This window comes from Enhydra lutris, unplaced genomic scaffold (assembly GCF_002288905.1).
Source record: "Enhydra lutris kenyoni isolate GAN:26980312 unplaced genomic scaffold, ASM228890v2 scaffoldscaffold34, whole genome shotgun sequence".
NCBI lineage: Eukaryota > Metazoa > Chordata > Mammalia > Carnivora > Mustelidae > Enhydra > Enhydra lutris.
In genome coordinates, this window is record NW_019154118.1 from 20,325,016 (window position 1) to 20,343,224 (window position 18,209).

Genomic DNA, 18,209 nt, shown 5'->3' on the forward strand with positions numbered 1-18,209 from the left:
GAAGACCCTGTTTTGCAAAAATAGCAATGTAGGGCAATTACAGTTACTTTCTCATCAAAACATTTTTTGCATCCCTTGTTCCAGATGAAAGTGCTAATTTTCCGAGCTTACAGAACAAAACTGGCCATAGCCCAAGCCTTCTCTGGAACTCATCTGGACTTAATGGTCTTTGTCTCTGAATGAGACAAATAGGAAGGAATGGAACTTTTGAGCCCAAGGGGCGGCACTCACTTGAAAGTCAATTACATCCAGAGTGAGATACTCAAGATAAGGATAATTCTGGAGAATGGAAGTGAGTTGTCTGCTTTCCTGGGAGTAAATCTATTACTTCCACTTATAATAATAATTCTCCTACCATCCCTTAATGCTCCCTGATGAATCTCCCCTCCCCTTCCAGCCAGGTCCACAAAGGAATGACAGGGGAAGATGCAGAAGGCCAAGCAGAATGAGATCTGTAGTTGCTCAGAAGCAGGTGATAATGAACCCTTCTTTTCTCCCTTCCCCAATCCCAGTGGGTCCATGACTTTGGGGCAATACAACACCAGGATGGGACAGCACGGAGCGATTTCAGCAAGATGCGCACTTGACTACGGTCCCCATGATGAGGAAGAAGGTAGGATACGAAGAGAGCTTATCAGACACTGGGTTTGATCACGACCATGTGTTCACGTGCAGAAACTAGGATCAGTGCCCGGGGACAGGCAGTCAACTCTTCAATATTAAACAGCATTAAATATTTATAGCCACGACCTGAACACAAGAGTTATGTGTTCCGAATAATTATCATTTCTGGGAGACCAAGAGGACCGGGTTACCCGATTAGAATATAGTGTATAGGATTCCCGTAGTCTACATTTATACTATTACAAGATCAAAATATCCTCTGGAGAAGAGACAAAAGCTAGTTTTTAAAGAAATACTTGTGGGTTGGATCCTTGAACCCCCTTGGAAGCATACTGGTTCTTATTTCACTCTCTGTCACTTAATCATACCAATCAGTGAAAACAACGATAGGCGTGATTGTAATTAGGGTCCTGGGTGGGTAACATTAAATTCTTAAGATTAATATTTAGCTTCAGTTTTCAAACAAAGTCCCACATTCCCCGAGCTGAAGCAAGTAGTCAGAGAAATCTCAAGGGCTAAATGCTACGGACTTCTAAAAAACATACAACCGCTTGTGCCAAATCGTGCTCATCTCATAAATTTAATGCTCTGTGAAAGTGACATACGTGTGTTTAGCAGTTTGGGCAAACCAAGGAGAGATGTCGTCTGCATTGCTTTGACACGAAATGGGATGTGATGGAATCATTTACCGAGACCAATCATTATAAAACAAGCGAGCAACAAGATGAGTTGAGCTGGGAAGGGTTGAGTGGGTTTTTAGACCACTAACTCCGTGACTTTATGACCCAAAGCCCCATCAACCAGGTGAGAGTAAAAAAAAAAAAAAAAAAAAAAAAAAAAATTATCATTTCAAAACGCCTGGCCTGGGAATTGGAGCGATTTATTTCTGTACGTATAATTACCTGGATGTGATTTTTACCAGCACCAGCAAGAGAATAAGATCCAATTTTAAGAAGTAATAAGGATTTTGTTCATCCACTCCCAACACAGCTTGCTTGCTCACCCTAGAACGCCACTATTGCTAAGTAACGTCTACCACTATCGACCTATTCTTTAATCTAACTCTAGGACTGATTAGTTTAGCATGTCTGGTTATTGAACTGGAATGGTGAGTTAAGCTAGAATGCTTTCGAAAACTAAAGACTGGCTAGTGGTCAGGTAAGCTATACCTCTTGCTTCTCTGGTCGAGTCCACGAAGCCTGGAGAGAACAAGATATAAAACACAACAAGAAAGCAGTAAAATTTTACAACATGTTGCTTCAGAACATTGATGTATAACACTGTGTTCCGTGCACATGCAGCTGCTTTTTTTAACTCAGAACTTTGTCCAAGACCCACTTTCAATGGTGTGTTTATCACCCACTTTAGGTTAGGAGGCAGTTCATGTTCCGCTTCCCACCCCTTTCTGCACATTATGATGTATCATTCAAAGGAGAAGTCTTTCCTAATCTTTGGTAGGCATACACATGGACACCAGCAGACGGGTTCAACTGCTTCTGTTTTAAAATGTCTTGAGCATTTCTCGTCATATTTGAGGACACCCCTAATACAAACCACATAATCTAGAGATAAACGTAGAGGGTAGGTTTCCTCCTTTGGATTCTGTTAGACAGTCGATCGCAAAACTACGAATGCCATTTTGTGCTCATGCATTTTTCTAACTCGTTGCATGCATCCTATTAAAAATCAAGTTTGTATCTTAAAAAAAAAAAAGAACTAAGAAAGGAGCAGAGAGGTATATCAGGAATGGTGAGCATGAATTCGTTAAAGTTGTGGGGCAGGAAACTTTCAGGCCAGCACACTGTTGTGGCCGGCTCTGGAGGAATGCCCAGATGGCATGCGGGCTCGAGCGTGTACCACCGTCAACCAACATGGCATTCATGAGTCAACTCAGAAGCACAGAGGCTTGGGTATTTTCCTGCCCACATTCAGATATTTTACTTATCCAGCACTTGGGAATCTACGATGCTGACGGCGTGTCTGTTTTCATACCGGGATTGAAAAACATCATACCTGCATTGTTCTTTTTATTAGACGGCACAAGTGCCTGGTTGTCCCTGATGTTCAGATAGAGAAAGGAAAGAACAGAGGCCAGAGACACAGCGATGCAATCCAGGAAACGCAAATGAGTTAGCGAACATTTAGTAAGAGTCCACTAAACGGAAAGAGCTTTTGGGAGGAACGAGGAGGGAAATGTTGGATGATGTCACGTGACGTTGAAATGAAGAAAAAAGTGAGAACAGAGGAACGAACATGCAGAGACCAAAGGGACAGTGGGCCAACATGTCAAACGTGGTTGCCAAGTTCACATCACTGAGAAGCTTGTCTGTCACATGCCAGGGCTGTGTGAATCAAGATCGTTTTTTAAGGGCTATATCGTATGGAGTTATTTGCTTTTCAAATCTGAGTCTTCTTGTTTCTCTCCCAGATCACTATGGTTTTGTGGCTTTCGGAATAAGTAGTTGCTAGGAACAAGACATTTCCGGTAGCCTGACCTCTGGCCTGTGTGCCTCAGGGAATGGTGGGCTATACCTTGGCCCTGACAACTTGGTGATGGGGTGTGGCTCACTTGAAGACAATCTGATACGAACACACAGAAACACATTAGGATAGGACTGGTCATGCTCCAGAAATTTTACATTCCAGGTTCTTTTCATATGCACATTCGATTATCTCACACACAAGTCTTTAGGAATGTGTAAACAAACTAGAAGAAGCCCCCTACCGTTGTCCTCAAGTGTTCTCTACCTGTGCCCACAGGCAGAATATGCCAGACTCCAACTGCTCAATACAGGCACCCTTTCCAGTGTTTATACGCGGGCACCTAGGCTGTATGGAAGAGGAATTCCTGCCGGTGACAGAAACATCCGGTTTCCAATGAATCCAGAATTTCAAAGCTCTCTCTTTTTTGTGGCATTTGTGGGATACTCCACCAGCTAAAGACTCAAGGCTCGTGAAATTCCATTTTTTGTCTATCTTTTCTGATCTCAACTCTTTGCCCCTCTTCTTTTCCTTAAATATTGTTTCATATGAATTTCTTTACCAGTCATTTCAAAGTCATGTTCAAATAAGCACACAGTGAAAGTGTTCTGCTAGCGACAGATTGTGCAAGTCAGCCTCCAAAGGTCTCGCTGAGTATGTAAATGGCACCTGGAACTTAGCCCCGCTCACTCACATACCTGGCAATATTTAAAATGAGTCTAGGTAGGATGAGCGATGAGAGGATGGGGGTGGGCAACCTTTCTTTGCCTCTGTGTTATCGCAAGGACCTCCAGACACGTGGGTCAAACCAATCCCCGTTACGATGTTCATAGATGGTTTGTCTTCTTTTTGGCCAACATAATAGAGACTAAGGAATGGATTAACTTTCAGACAGATGATCTACCCTAATGGTCTTCATGACCCAAATTTAGCTTAGCTCTTATCGGCTGGTGAGCAAAACCAACCCAATTATAACTGAAGCTTAGCAGACTGACCGTCGGCAGTCTCCAAGGAGCAGCCAGGCTCCACCTAGAGACACGAGCAGGCAGGGTGTGGCTATCAGGCTCAGTGACGGGCTTTTGCTTGCTTTCCCCCCCAACTTTTTTTTTTTAATGAAGAGGAATATTAGGGTCCATTAGAAAGTTACTAACTCTGTGCCTATCGTTGGAAGCCTTTTCTCTCCTCTTAAGAAGAGACACCCCCAACCTAGACTTAGTTAAGTCTAGACAAATACTAGACTTAACTAAGCAATGAAGCAAAAGATCAAGCTGTTCTAATGAGCTTATACTGTAACCAACTTTATTGAAGAAATCATTGAACCTTCCACAAATGTCATCACAATCACGAGGAGCACCGTGGTGGTAGGGGCTCCATCTGAGCCAGTGACCCAGAGGGAAGTCATGAGAGCATTCTAAGGGCTCTGCACTTGACCTTGTCCCAGTTGACATTTTCATCAGCGGCTTGCACAAAGATGTTTCATGGAAGTGTTCATGCAAGACTGGAGGCAACGGCTAATACCAATGCTGGACTGGGAAAGGGTACCGAGCTGCCTGCCTTTGGGCCTTGTGAAGTGGAGGTCACCACTCTTAGACCTCATTACTTTAAAAACACATAAACAAAACCGGGGTGGGGGGCTGGGTGGGAGTGGGTCCACGTGGCTTGAAATGCCCGAGACCTACAGACCTCTAATGACAGCTCTGAGGCAAGCCAGGAAGATGGACTAAAATGTTTCTGAAGCCAGAAAGAGTTTGTATATGTGGTACTGGTGGTCATCAAAATGATTAGAGGTGGCTGCTGGCATTGAGAGGGAGGGGGACCGGCAGTACCATCCCAGGAAGGGAGAGCCTTCGCCAACTGCCATAGTGACCCCAGAAAGGAACGTTGGGCTGCAACAAACAAAACAATTTTTAGCAGAAATACAAAATTCTTCATTTTTGGTGAAGCAATCAATTGCATAAGAACAGGACAAGGGGGTGTATGGTTTCAGTGCCGTCTGTATAAAAACGAGCTGAGCATTTTAGTTGACCACAAGCTCAAGAGGAGGAGGGAGAATGAGGAAATGGCGACAGCGCTAACACTTCAGCTGCCTGACGGCGCCCAGAACAGGGAAGCGTCCAGAACAAGGGAGCAGGTCACTGCATGGAAATCCGCATTAGCCACACCGGCTCCACAAAACATTAGGGGCGTGCCCGGGGACTGAAGCTCTCTGGGATAGGACCACCAGGAAGCACAAGAGGTTGAACCCACGGCATGGGAAACGGGGAAGACCAGTGAGTGTGTCTAAGGGACAGAGAGTGGAAGCTAGTGGAAAATCCAAGAGTTCTCACCCAGAGGACTGAGGGGCAGAGGTGGGAAGACTGAGCAGCGGGCGGGCAAGGAAGGAGACCTTCCGGATCATCAGCACTGGCCAGCTGCCTGGAGAGGACAGACACCGTCACCCTTCAGGGAGGGACCACGAGCCTTTCAGGCAGATAATCTGCAAAGTGAGTGCCGGCTGAGACTGGACAACCTCAAACGGGACCCTCCTTCCCGACCTCTAGGATCCCAGCATTGTGTGTGGTCTAATTCTCAGGAGCCTTCCTGAGCTTTACAGGTAGATACAATCGTCCGTTTTTATCTGCTTCATGTACCATCCTGACTTGAAAAAGGACATTGTTTTCTTTCACTACTACAACACTGTGCCTCTGATCATCTAGATCCCTGATCATATACGATGCACCTTCAGATGGGGGAGAACACGGGGGGTTGCTGCCAGATGAAAGTGAAATTGACTACCCAGACTCCGGCTGGCATGGAGCCGGCCATCTTTGTTCTCTTAATTATGAGCTCTCCATGGCGTAAGATGGACGTCAAGCCTCTCTGGCATTAATATATAACTAATAGAAATGGCAACTTTTCTACGTAGGGTTTCTACGTAGGCAAATATGTTAATACGGTGTCATGCACTGACTGGTCTGGAGGACTTGTTCTAACATGGATTCACACATGTTCCAGTAATGTCGCTCTGAGTAAACTTGAAGGCAGTCCATAGTCAAAGAAACCACAATACGACCTATGCGGCTGGGCTTAGATAATTATCGCAGATTGAGACAAATGATCTACACTAGTAGCTGAATTATGCAACCCTCCTTGGTCGGAGATGGTCTCTGCTGGATGCCTTTTGTCTCAATACTTAGTAAGTATGAGTGTGGACCGGTGCCTGGTTTTTTGTTCTCATTCTGTAAAAATGACTTCACAGATACAGGCCAGAAGTGCCCACCTATGAAAGAACTTAGGATAGACACAAATCTTAATAACCCTTCCGGTCTAGCTTAGCTGTGAAGCTATTCCTAGAAAAGACATCGAATTTAAAAGCATCATTCATCTGGGATAGATATTATTTCTGTCCTTCCCTGTAGGTCAGCGATATACACTGGGTCGTTCTGGACAAATCACAAGCCTGATGTAGGAATATGTGCCAAGCACAATATGTGGTGTGAGCCCTGAAATGTACATTCAATCCACGTAACACACACGATGGGAGCTGAAATCTGAGCTTAGTGTTTAATTCCAATGTTGATAAAGAAAGTGTCCAAGTAAACACCACATTTCTTAATCCAGTTGGTTTCCACAATATCGAACAGCATATGCGAGTTTCAAAAATACTTAGCAGTTCCTTGAGCTTTTGTTAAGTTGAATTCAACTGTGGAGTTAAAACTTGCAAAAAATAATGGGCTTTTTGGAACAGCAGTTTTCGTTCCTTTTGATTTCATTTTGTCTTTTATTCATGGGGCAGAAACCAGATCCTCAAGTTCAAATCCCAAATGTGGATCTGCTCTGCCACCCTATCTCTTTTTTGACTTTGAGTTTACCCTCTGTAGGGATTTCCTTTAGGCGGGCAGAAGAGTGAAGATCTATCAACTGTGACATTGTGGTCAATAAGCAATCCCTTATAAAAGTTCTTTAAGGCTAAGGCCATTACTCCTGACCAGGTGACAAAGCTCTGGCCAACTAAAATGAAGCCCTATACTATAGGGCATATGAGATGAGATTGGAGAAGTTGCTTTAAAACGAAGCCTCCTCTTCCTCCTGCTTTTGGTCCACTCAGGAGCAAAGGGCTGCTTGATGTGGGGATACCTCAATCCGTACACACTGTCAATGACAATTTTTCCGGTGGTCTATAAATCTCTATGCTTTAAAGCTGAATCTCCCCAGTCATTTCAAACTACCAGGAAGCCTGCTACCATGTGCTACTGAGAGCTGAAGCTGAGTGCTTAGAATGTAGCAGAGAACCCAGTGTGATCATCATCATGAAGAAACTGCTAATTATTTTTGCCTTCAGAACAAAATGATATCCAAATGTGACCGGAAATACAGGCAGACACAAAGGCAACCAAGCTTTTGTGCATAAGTGCATGTACAGCGTGAGGCTACGAAACACAAGGAGAATTCATAGGGCTCATCCTGATCCCTGCTATTTCCAGGACACATTCCCGTCAGGACTCTTTAGAGGATGAGAGCTGGACCCCCAAGTTCTTGGCTTCTCCCTGCTCCTCAGAGCTCCGTAATCCTGGGTTTAAAAAGCACTCCCCACTTCCTCCCCAGAACGTCTAACTTGACCACGTCCACAAACCTCACAGCCCGGCAGATCTATGCAGGAACCTGTGGCCCTGCCCCTGCACAGCCATCAGGCTGGAGGATGGAGGCCATGGAACCTGGCGTGGCCTCCGGGGCCCTCATCCCATCTTCCGGCTCCCCGAAGAGAACGGGGCCTGGGCAGACATGACCTGCTTTAAGCCTGCACCCCATGACCCTGAACTCTTGGTGATGTCATACCTTTTCTTCGCTGCTGATGTTCCGGGTAGAGGTCCTCCAGGTGATGGTGGGAATGGGGTCTCCCGAGGCTTCGCAGGTCAGAGTGACTTGTTCCTCTAGCTCCATCGCGGTCTGGTTCTCTACATAGGTGATTTTGGGTTTTGCTGAAAAGATAAGATATGTGTGAGTTTGTCTGATTTTTTTTAGTTTTCTGGGTTTAAATTCAACCATGTGCCCACTCATCAGGTTACAGACTTACGGAGTATAAGACCGTATTCTAGGTGCTGTGGGAGCTACAGAACTGAATCCCTGATGGACGTACACTTGAGTAGGTGCGTGACACCATCAGTGTGCGAGCAAGAAACACAAGATCCTAGAGAAAGAACACTCAGGGCAGAGGGTAGAGAAGGCAAGGGCAGAGGTTGAAGCCTTCATGAGGAGAAAGCTTTCAGGCTGGGGCATGAGATCTTCAGTACGTGAAACTTTGGGATGGAGAGAGTCATTCTCAGTGTAGAAAACTACCTGACTGGGAGCAAAGAAGCAAGGACACGGGAGGAGGGCAGTGTGATGGGGGCTGGTGTTGGCATATGGAGGCGGGGGGGAGGTGGGGCCCAGCCCAGGCGCAGGGTCATGGCCGCCTGGTTATGGCGCTTGCTTTGAATGGTCTCCGGGCACTGACAGAAGCCCACTGGTGGTGTTTGATCAGAGGACTGAAATGATCGTTTGTACTTCAAGAAGGCTAATCTATGAAGGAATTCAAGATGACTGAGAACAGGGGAAACCTTGAGGTGAGAAAACCAATTTGGAAGCTCTGACAGGGCTCCAGATGTGGCGAAATAGAGTCCCGAACTGGGTGGTCCCAGAGGAGGAGGGGATGGAGGGGCAGACGGGGAAGGGCGGCTTGGAGAGAGGTGCTCACGAAAGGTTTCGCTCGAAGTGCCAGATGAACAGAGGGCAAACGAGGCATGGCAAGGACGAAGGAGGGAATGAGAAGGAGTTCAAGTGACTCTGAGCTTCTCAGTGACTGGGAGAGCTGTGTTAGCTTTGACTCAAGCAAGGAAATGGGGCGAGAGAGGAGTCGGGGGCTGCAGAATGGGCTGGGGTGGAAAGGAGATGAGATGGGTTCATTTTCCAAATGTTTCGGGTAATGCCAGAAAACATGAGCATTCAAAAGAGGAGTTAAATGCTAAACATTAGAGAAAATTGACTTTTCCTGATTTAAAACAATTATATTCTGAAATTGCAAAACCTTCCACAGAAGAGAAAAGATAACACAGCACAAATGTAACTTATTTCGCTAATGGGGAAAAAGATGAGGCGAGATAAACAAACAAACAAACAAAATAAATCAAATTTATGGATAATTTTTGAAAGAATTACATTTCCTTTATATTCAAATTCATACGCCACCCATGAGTAGGTTAATAAACTCCTCCCTATACACTTCCTACAAGCTGAGGCCCCCCCGGTTCTGCTTTTATGTCTAGGCTGTGCATTTTCTGCGGCAAATACCTGCTTCTATATAAAATTATCCATTTAGTCAAATATTCTGCTACAGTTAATCTGTACTAAACAGCTTGCTTGGCAAGTCCTTTTTTGATGGCAAGCACCCAGGCACGTCTCAATCCAACGGGGCCAAATGATCACGAATTGGAACTGACGGAGATCACTTGAGCCAGATTTTCCCACAGGAAGGTTTTGTGTTGCTCTTGATAAACAAGACTTCCAAGGTGGTCACAACTCATAACGAAAGGACTGTTAACTGCAGCCAGACAGGAGGTTTTTTTTTTTTTTTAGATTTTACTTATTTGAGAGAGAGAGAGAGAGAGTGAGAGAGCATGAGAGGGGAGGTCAGAGGGAGAAGCAGACTCCCCATGGAGCTGGGAGCCCGATGTGGGACTCGATCCCAGGACTCCGGAATCATGACCTGAGCCAAAGGCAGTCACTCAACCAACTGAGCCACCCAGGCACCCCAGACAGGAGGTTTGAGAAAGATAAAATAGAAGTTGAATTTCTATACTGTTAAAATCACAGATTGAAACGTGTAATGAAGGGGCACCTGGGTGACTTAGTTAAGCATCTGCCTTCGGCTCAGGTCATGATCTCGGGGTCCTGGGATCCAGCCCTGCATCGGGCTCACTAATCAGCAGGGAGCCTGCTTCTCCCTCTGCCCCTCACCCTGCTCATGTTCTCTCTCACCCTCTCTCTCTCAAATAAATAAAATCTTCAAAAAAAAAAAGTGTAAAAAAATAAAATTCAGCCACACAACCGAATTCACTGAACAGTTGTTTGAATTTTTGGCCTCTTGAAACCCAGATGGAAATCGTGACCTAAACAGTGTTTGCTGGACTCTTCCTGACCCCTAGGACTTCGTCCAGGCATCAAAAGGTTAACAGAAGACAGACAAGGGATAGATAACTTCTACTAATATCTGGTTTGGCAGCTCCATTTCCCAGAGGGTTACAAAGGGTCCACTGCACAAATCTTTAGAAAAAAGCAAACTATATTCTTACTAAAAGCATTATCAACAACAGCTGATTTTGTATAGTCTACAGAGGGCCGTTGGAAGGCGGGCAAGCTTCTCACTAATGACCTAACCTCTCTGTACTACAGAAGCAGCAGGCCCATTGTCAGAACTCATTGAAAGCTCAGAATATTGCCTTGGAGTTAGAATATCAATATAATTTATTGTCCCGATCAGGGCACTCTTGAGAGTGAAAAGGGATGTTCTACATAACTCCCCCGGGACAAGGGCATCATCAGGCAAACAGGGGCAGATGCAAGGTTGCGTCCCTCTGCACACAGCATCTAGAGGAACATCTCCAGGTTTTGTCTTCAGATGGTACTTACACCTTCTTAATTAACGTCTGTTGCGGGCCCTTGACTTTGGATCCCCGTTCTATTTTCTGCCTGCTAGAGTAGGACTTACTGCCTCCGAGTGTTCCATTGCACTTCTTCCCACGGACCCTCCTGGGAGCACAAATGTCCATGGGACTTTTCCCAGCACAACGGCTCTTCTCTTCTGGCAAGCCCATGGCTCTGTACCCTGCCACTGAGGGGTGGTCTCGTCTAGTCCCACCCCAACCCAGGCTCCTGCATTCCCCAGCCCAAGGAGGGCTCTGGGGCCCTGCTCCTCTGAACTGAGAGGCTGGACATGACCCGGTGCAGCTCCCTTCGGTGTTGTAATTCACAAGGACTGCTTTGGTCCTAAGGGGTCAGATAAGCAAGGCCACTGGTGAACCCGCCTCAGCCCACAGCAGCATGAGACCTCATAAGCATTTGTGTGAGCGTAACAGGAATATGAGGAGACAAAAATACTTTTTCAGAAGAGCCCACAGGGGAGAAAAGCAATGGAAATTCACTGCCAAATTTAAAGAAAGGTAGGGTGTAACTACTTAGTAAAAAGAGCTTCTGGCTGATAACTAGGGCAATGCAGGCTAGAACATCCCCGTTTCTTAGGGAAAAATGATGTCAGTAATGTACAATTATGGCAGTCTCTAATTTAGACGTGCCCCGTACTGACTAATTGCCTTCCCGTCTTGAATCACAGGAGTTCTGAGCTCTGGTTCTACGATCCGAGCTACTGGTTTCTGTGTGCTTCTGTCTCACTGCTGCCAACTCGGCCTCCACGGGGGGAACCTGCCTCGCTTCCCCCCTAGCGCTGGGCCCCGCAGCAAGCCAAGGGGAAGAGGCAGGACAGAGAGTAAAAGGAGGAGGGAGCCCCACCTCACCCGCCCCTCCCCACCCCATGTCCTGGCCTTACTACCAATCTCCGAAACCAAGGGAGGCCAGAGGAGGAGGGAGAGGAGGTTAAGAACACGAAACGGACAGGAAAACAGTGTGTAGGTGAGGAAGCTTCCCAGGAGGCTATGTGAACTCCCCTGAAGCTCACAGAGGGGCTCGCGTTCTCCATGGGGGCAAGAGTCCTCGGAGTCTGTGCTTTACTTACTTGTCTCTGCAGGAGTCTGGCCACCTCTCCTCTATTTGCTTTTCTGGATAGCATCTATTCTCCCAGCTGTGGTCTTGGGGAAGAAACTGTGTGTGGGGGGGTGGGTGCAGGAGGGGATGCCTGGTGAGGAAGGGGGTGGAAAGACAAAGCCTGCCTTGCCACAGTTCCTGCCTCGTCAGCTCCGCCCCTACACCAGATCCCACTCTCCGTTCTCCACTGGCTGCATGTGGCTCCTGACTCAGTACCCTCGCCTCCTTCGTGGGGCAGCCACCAGCACCAGAGAGGCCTGCAAGAGAATCCAAGACCCGTTCCGTGTGATCCACGGTGGCACGGGGGCGCGCAGGGAGGGCACGCTACCTTCAACATTCCCAGCCATCCCATCTGTAATTCAGACGTCATCTGTGTTAAGTGGAGCTCCACGGGGTGGTAACTTCCCTTTGCTAGCTCAGGGAAAGGGACTTCCAAGCCAGCTGCCTGGGTTGGAGCCCTGGTTCCTTGGGTAGGCCACTCAGTTTTCTGGGCTCAGTTTCCTCACTTGTGACGTAAGGACAAGGATGAAATCCACCACACAGCCTTGTGCTGCGGATTACAAGTCAGTTACACACTTCAGGTGGTGCTTGACACATTGGAAGCGCTCACTTCCTGTCGGGTATTATTATTACTTTATGGTGCTAACACCTGAGAATTTCCCAAGACAAGGGATAGTTACTCATGTCTAGACTCACGTCCTTACCATCTGCCTGTGCTTCATTCACATAAAATAATCGGCTCTGCTTTCCCTTAGGCAAATTCTAGCACCTACAATTTGCCAGACACTGTCCTCGTAGCTGGGGGTTCACAGTCCGTCTGCAAAGAGCTCACGTTCAGCGTGGCACGCATCCTTCCTGCCTCCGTGTCTGTGCCCGGGCGGCCTAGCGTCCTCGCCCGTGGCCACCCTTCTTCACCTGGGAAGCTCTGCTTGGGAAACAGCAAACGGTTTGTGATGACCTCTCTGCCTTCTGTCTCTCATGACCACAGGTGCCTCTAAAACACGGTGCCCATTGCCATTCCAAAGTCCTTACAATGGGCCATCATTAAAAATTTCAGCGTCGGTCATCCGTGAGCCCACGGATGAGGACAGAGCACGTGTTATTCATCCTCATCACTTTGACAATGGCTGGGCCCACACAGGCACTCAAACATAGCCGGCCACTTATACGCTTCTATGTTCCTCTCCCTCCCCATGTTTGTCAGAGTTAAAGGACCACATCATACTCATATCTCAGACACCCCTTGGTCCAGCAACACGGCTGCTTCATCGGTATCTGTTCAACGAAGGACTACCTTAACAATGCACCTGTCTTTACAATGTGGAAGAACCTGAAACCCGAGGGAGTGGGGAGGAGAACTAGATAAGAACTGTCAAGAATGTCTCCCAAGGCAGGGACACGTGGGTGGCTCAGTCAGTTAAACGTCTGCCTTCAGCTCAGGTCATGATCCCGGGGTCCTGGGCTTGAGTCCGGCATCAGATTTCCTGCTCAGCCGGGAGCCTGCTTCTTCCTCTGCCTCTCCCTCTCCCTGCTTATGCTCGCTCTTTGACAAATAAATAAATCTTAAAAAAAAAAAAGAAAGAATATTTTCCAAGGCTGTCAGCTTTTACTCTCCAGTATATCCGTTGCTATGAACAGAACTGATAACCTGTTTCTAAACCCAACTGTCATTAACAGAGAAATAAGATTTATTTATGATGAGCAGGTCCAGCTGCACCCGTCCGAGGTCTACGACCAGGCCCAACAAGCAGGTCCCAGAGGGTTCGCCAGGCACACACTGTAGCGACCTGGGAACCACATGAACCAGAGCTGCCCTCCGGTGCCTGGCGGCACCATCTACACTGAACCAGCTTCCCTGTTTTTTGTTTTGTTTTGTTTTTTAAATGAGAAACAGAGAGTGAGAGAGAAGTGGGAAGGAGCAGAGGGAGAAGGACAGAGAGAATCCTAAGCAAACTCCATGCTCAACTCGGAGCCTCATGACGGGCTTGATCTCATGACCCTGAGATCATGACCTGAGCTGAAATCAAGAGTCGGCCGCTTAACTGATTGAGCTGCCCAGGCGCTCCATGTCTTTTTAAAAAACATGAGCAGGAAGTGTTGAAAGCCAATAGGTTAAGTATTTCTCTGCCACAAATTCTCTTTTCAAGGTCAGGTCAAGATGCATTTCAGTTCCAAATGAATGGAAGTTAACTGAGTTCATCAAGATGGAGTGAGCAGACACGAGGGGCTCTTCTCATGGCTTTGATGGCACCGCTTCACACGGGCCACGGAAAGAAGCAAGGGACACACAGGCAGTCAGCCGGTTGGTCCCTAATGTTTACCACAGGTCTTCCCGAGGCCGGCACTGGTTGGAGCGGCAGAGATAAAGCAGGAAAGAGACAGAAAAGCCAGCGATCCGCTATCCCAGGGTTTACCTGCTTCTTGGAGGTGGGAGACCACAATCTCCAGGGCAAATATGGAAATGAGGCCAGGTCGGGTAGGACAAGTGTGGTGAAGAAGGTACAGTCAGACCGATGGAAGCGCTCAGCGGGGGTGGGTGGTGCATTCACCAGGGCAGTGCAGGAGGGATTCATCGAGAAGGCAGGTTGAGGTGAGAGGTGAATGGTGCAGAAGGCAGCTCAGAGCAGATGTGGGGGAACGACATTCCAAGCAGAAGAGGTATCAAGTGCCATGTCCCGGAAGACAAGAAAGCAGCTCAGTGTCATCTGAGCCACAGAAGGAAGGCCTGAGGGGTTGGAGAGTTTTCGGTGTGGAGCAAAGTGGAGGAAAGACGAGGCTGGAAAGGAGGGCAGGGGCTAGCTCGGGTTAGGTCTCGCAGGCCAGGGCGGGCCGTCTGATTCTATTCTGGTTGCAACAGGAAGCCACGGGAGGATTTTAAACAGAGGATGGTGCTTGAGGTCATTCTGGCTACTGTGAGGCGGGGCTGAGGGGGACCACATGGCGGGGGAGGACGAGGTGGGGGCTGGGAGGCTGTCACTGACCAGGAGAGGAGGCAGATAACGTGGACTCGGGCTTAGGGGTGGAGCTGGCAAATGTGGTTGCAGCTGGGACAGATCCCAAGGCAGAGAGAATGGGGTCTTGCTGCTGGACCGAGCGTGTGGGGTAAGAGGAGTTGTGGCAGAACAATGACCTCGACCTCCACCGTCCTTACCGAAGACTTTGAGGTGGATGGACGCATCCTGCTCTCCGGCCTTATTCTCGGCGATGCACACGTACTCCGCCTCGTCACTCTTGTCCACCTTCCTGATGGTCAGCTCGGAACTGTCATCGCTGAAGATATACTTCTCGTCTTCCTCGTTCTCTATCTGTTCCCCGTCCCTACACGGTGCAGAAAAGCCAATTGTCATGATTTCGGCCACGGAAGTACAAAGTTTATTTTTAACCGATCTCCACGGAATGCAGACTGAGCCCACGGAAGGACTCGGTTTTCACACAAAGTCAACACCCCAAACTGTACTTCCACACACAAACCTTTGCTTCTGCCTAAACCTCTGTTTCTCTCCAAGGGCTACACACGGCCTACAAACCTCCCAAAGGGGGCCTCCCAGCCCACGCCCTCTAGCTCTGCCCCCTTGGAAGGAATCCAGTGCTGGAGGGGAGAGCAGCTTACAGAACGGAATCCGTGCTACACCTGCAGCTGATCCCTGCAGCCCACACCCGTGCCACGGACACACCAACACGGAGCTCCACGCTCCCTTCTCCATGAGCCCACGATAAAAGGCACGAGCCAGGTTCTTACTTTGTCCAGCTCATGGTGGGTTCTGGGAAGCCTTTGGCGTCGCACACCAGGGTGACGGACTGGCTGAGGTTGGCGGTGGCATTCACGATGCTCTGCCTGGCCTGGACGGTGGGCGGCACTGAAGGAAAGAAGAGCTGTAAGGGGGGGCTGTGAAAACCTGGAGGAACCCAGTGGCCTGGAGAAGAGGCACTTCCGGGCGACCTTAGGTCAGAGGGTCACGGCCTAGAGGTCAGGAGCTCTGGGCAGCCACAGAGTTTGTATGAGGGATCTAAACTCTGATGTGTCCTAGAAAATTATTCCAAACTGAATAAGTCATCCACAGACACGCATCAGTGGCTTTCGACAATACAAGATATCGTTACATGTGATATATAATATTGGTTTTTAATAAAATAGCTTTAAAAGCTACATTAATAGGTCTTACTCCTTTTAAAACAGGATTCAACTCATAGCAGCTAGATATCTTGAAGTGTTTTCTCAGTCGATGCATATGAATCTTATAGCTACCACGGTAAGTGGAACCTGACGCTTGGACAAAAGGGGGCTCTTGATTCCGGAAAAAGTTGAAAATGCCTGTTCTCAGTGCTTAGATGGTTAATAGCAATTGGAAATGGTTAGATGTCACCAGCTCACCAAGTGACATTTCTCTGGCACTGTCATAAACAGGGCTGTGCACAGACAGTTTTTACCAAAGGAATGAGAGGGGGAGAATTTGGCAAAAAATATGTATCAAAAGCCAAAAACAATTCAACCCTAATTTACTTATTTTCTTAGTACTGACATTATAATTTCCTGTAAACATCTTGTAAATGTCAGATCGATTCCATGGGTGTGTTTATTTGATACACAGCAGATTAAGATTAATAAACCCATGGCCCATGATTCTGACTACTCTGAGGACTGAATTGATAATAATATTTTCTTTGAACATTGAACCAAGGGGCACTAACCCCACAATCATGATAACACCAAGGACAATGAAGGATGAATCAGGATTTATTAGAAAGCACGGGGAAAGTTTCCGGTGCTGTAAGACAATGAAGGACATTCAAGAATGGCACTAGAAGTCCCCCGGGTTAAGGGAGACCCAAAAGGCAAGTGGATTCAGAAAAAAAAATCAAAACAAGCCAGAGGCTGTCCCAGGAGGGACGATTCACTTGAGACGGATGCGTGAGTCAGGACGGGATTTATTTAACAGACTGAAGAGGAAGTTACGGAGCATGATTTGGGGGTGACCAGGCAGTACTAATGGAGAGAGCAGGAAGAACGGGATCTCCTCACCGTTCACAATGACCTGAATGTCCTTGAAGTTGATCTCCCCCCGTGCCAGGATCCTGCCCTCGCAGCGATAAGTGCCCTCATCTGTTTTCTTGATGTCCCGGATCTGCAGGTAGTTGTTGGACAGGACTATGAATCGGACTAGAAGAGACAAGAGGCGGGTTCATCCAAGGGTCAGTCAGAGAACTCTGGAATTTGCAGGAAGGTTGCAGGGCTCTTCTTCTCTTCCCTAGCGACAATCTAGAGCTAGGGGTAGGGTGTGGAGGGGGGCAGTGGCTTTACACCGACATCAGGACATGCGGCCCTGGTACTGACAGCCAAGAGCAAAAGTCTACAGGAAATTTGTCTTTTCTTTGGAGACAAGGTCAAGCGCCTGAATGTGCAAGCTCGGGACATTCATGCATTCGGGACCTGAAAGGCACACAGGGCTGTGGGACACCGGGATCTGAAGCTGGGTTGGAACGCCTCAGAGGCTGGCTGAGGTGGAAACCCTAGGGGACCCAGGGCCTGGGTGGAAGGGCAGCCGCCAGGGAACTCAGGCCTCACCGTCTTTCGTCAGGACGACATCTCGGCCTTTGTGTTTCCAGATGATGGTCGGAGGGAGGGAGCTGACCACATCACACACGATCACGGCATCTTCCCCCTCCCTGAACTCTTGTGGGGTTGGTGCATTCTTGAACATGAGCTTCTCTGGAAAATGAGCAAGAGAAGAGTGAGGGCAAACAGCCGCTTCCCCCTCACTGACCCTTTTCCGCTGGAGCCACACTGCTCGGGCTGCAGCTGTAGGCGGTTCTCAGTCCAAACACATGGTGGCCCAAGAGAGGGTCCAGCCCCGTCCTTGGCCAAGACGCCGGGCAAAGCAGCGGGGGTAAGCATGGGAATGTGGTGTCGATGTTGGGCAGTCAGCGTCTACTCACGGAGTGCTAAATTCATTGTACTTCGTGTGGAAAGGGTCTACGGAGGTAAAGGAGTCTGTCAACCAAGGGTCCCTTGCCATGTGGGACGATGCTAATGAAGCACAAAGCCAGGCGGAAAGGACTGGCACGACACCTAGTCTACAAGGACTGGTCATCAGTCCTTCCTCCGTCTCCCACCCGTCTGACACCCCAAACCCATTTACCTAGAGCAGAGAACATTTTGAAGAACACAACGGAGAAAAGGCAGGCTTAATGGGAGTAAATACTATGGCAATCAATACTGTTCCATTAGCTGTCACCCACCATTACACTGGCCAACGAGACAGAGGCATGATAACAAGGTAATGAGATGCCACCTCCAGACTGGGGTTCACTGACAATGGGAACCGCCTGCTCTG

General features: G+C 48.0%; 1 protein-coding gene across 5 annotated transcripts in view; it reads right to left on the reverse strand.

Moving 5' to 3' along the window:
- The window catches only part of LOC111153768 (neural cell adhesion molecule 1), a 326,055-nt gene that overhangs the window by 43,010 nt on the left and 264,836 nt on the right, over positions 1 to 18,209 (reverse strand). For 4 of the 5 annotated variants that reach the window (XM_022512994.1, XM_022512993.1, XM_022512992.1 and 1 more), the window contains exons 4-8: positions 17,441 to 17,584; positions 16,898 to 17,035; positions 15,617 to 15,734; positions 15,029 to 15,195; positions 7,921 to 8,063 (exon numbers count right to left, since the gene is read on the reverse strand). In XM_022512994.1, the coding sequence (XP_022368702.1) occupies positions 7,921 to 8,063; positions 15,029 to 15,195; positions 15,617 to 15,734; positions 16,898 to 17,035; positions 17,441 to 17,584 (710 nt within the window). Of the gene's footprint in view, positions 1 to 1,793; positions 1,824 to 7,920; positions 8,064 to 15,028; positions 15,196 to 15,616; positions 15,735 to 16,897; positions 17,036 to 17,440; positions 17,585 to 18,209 lie in introns of all 5 variants that reach the window. The other variant, XM_022512991.1, reaches the window with a different exon arrangement.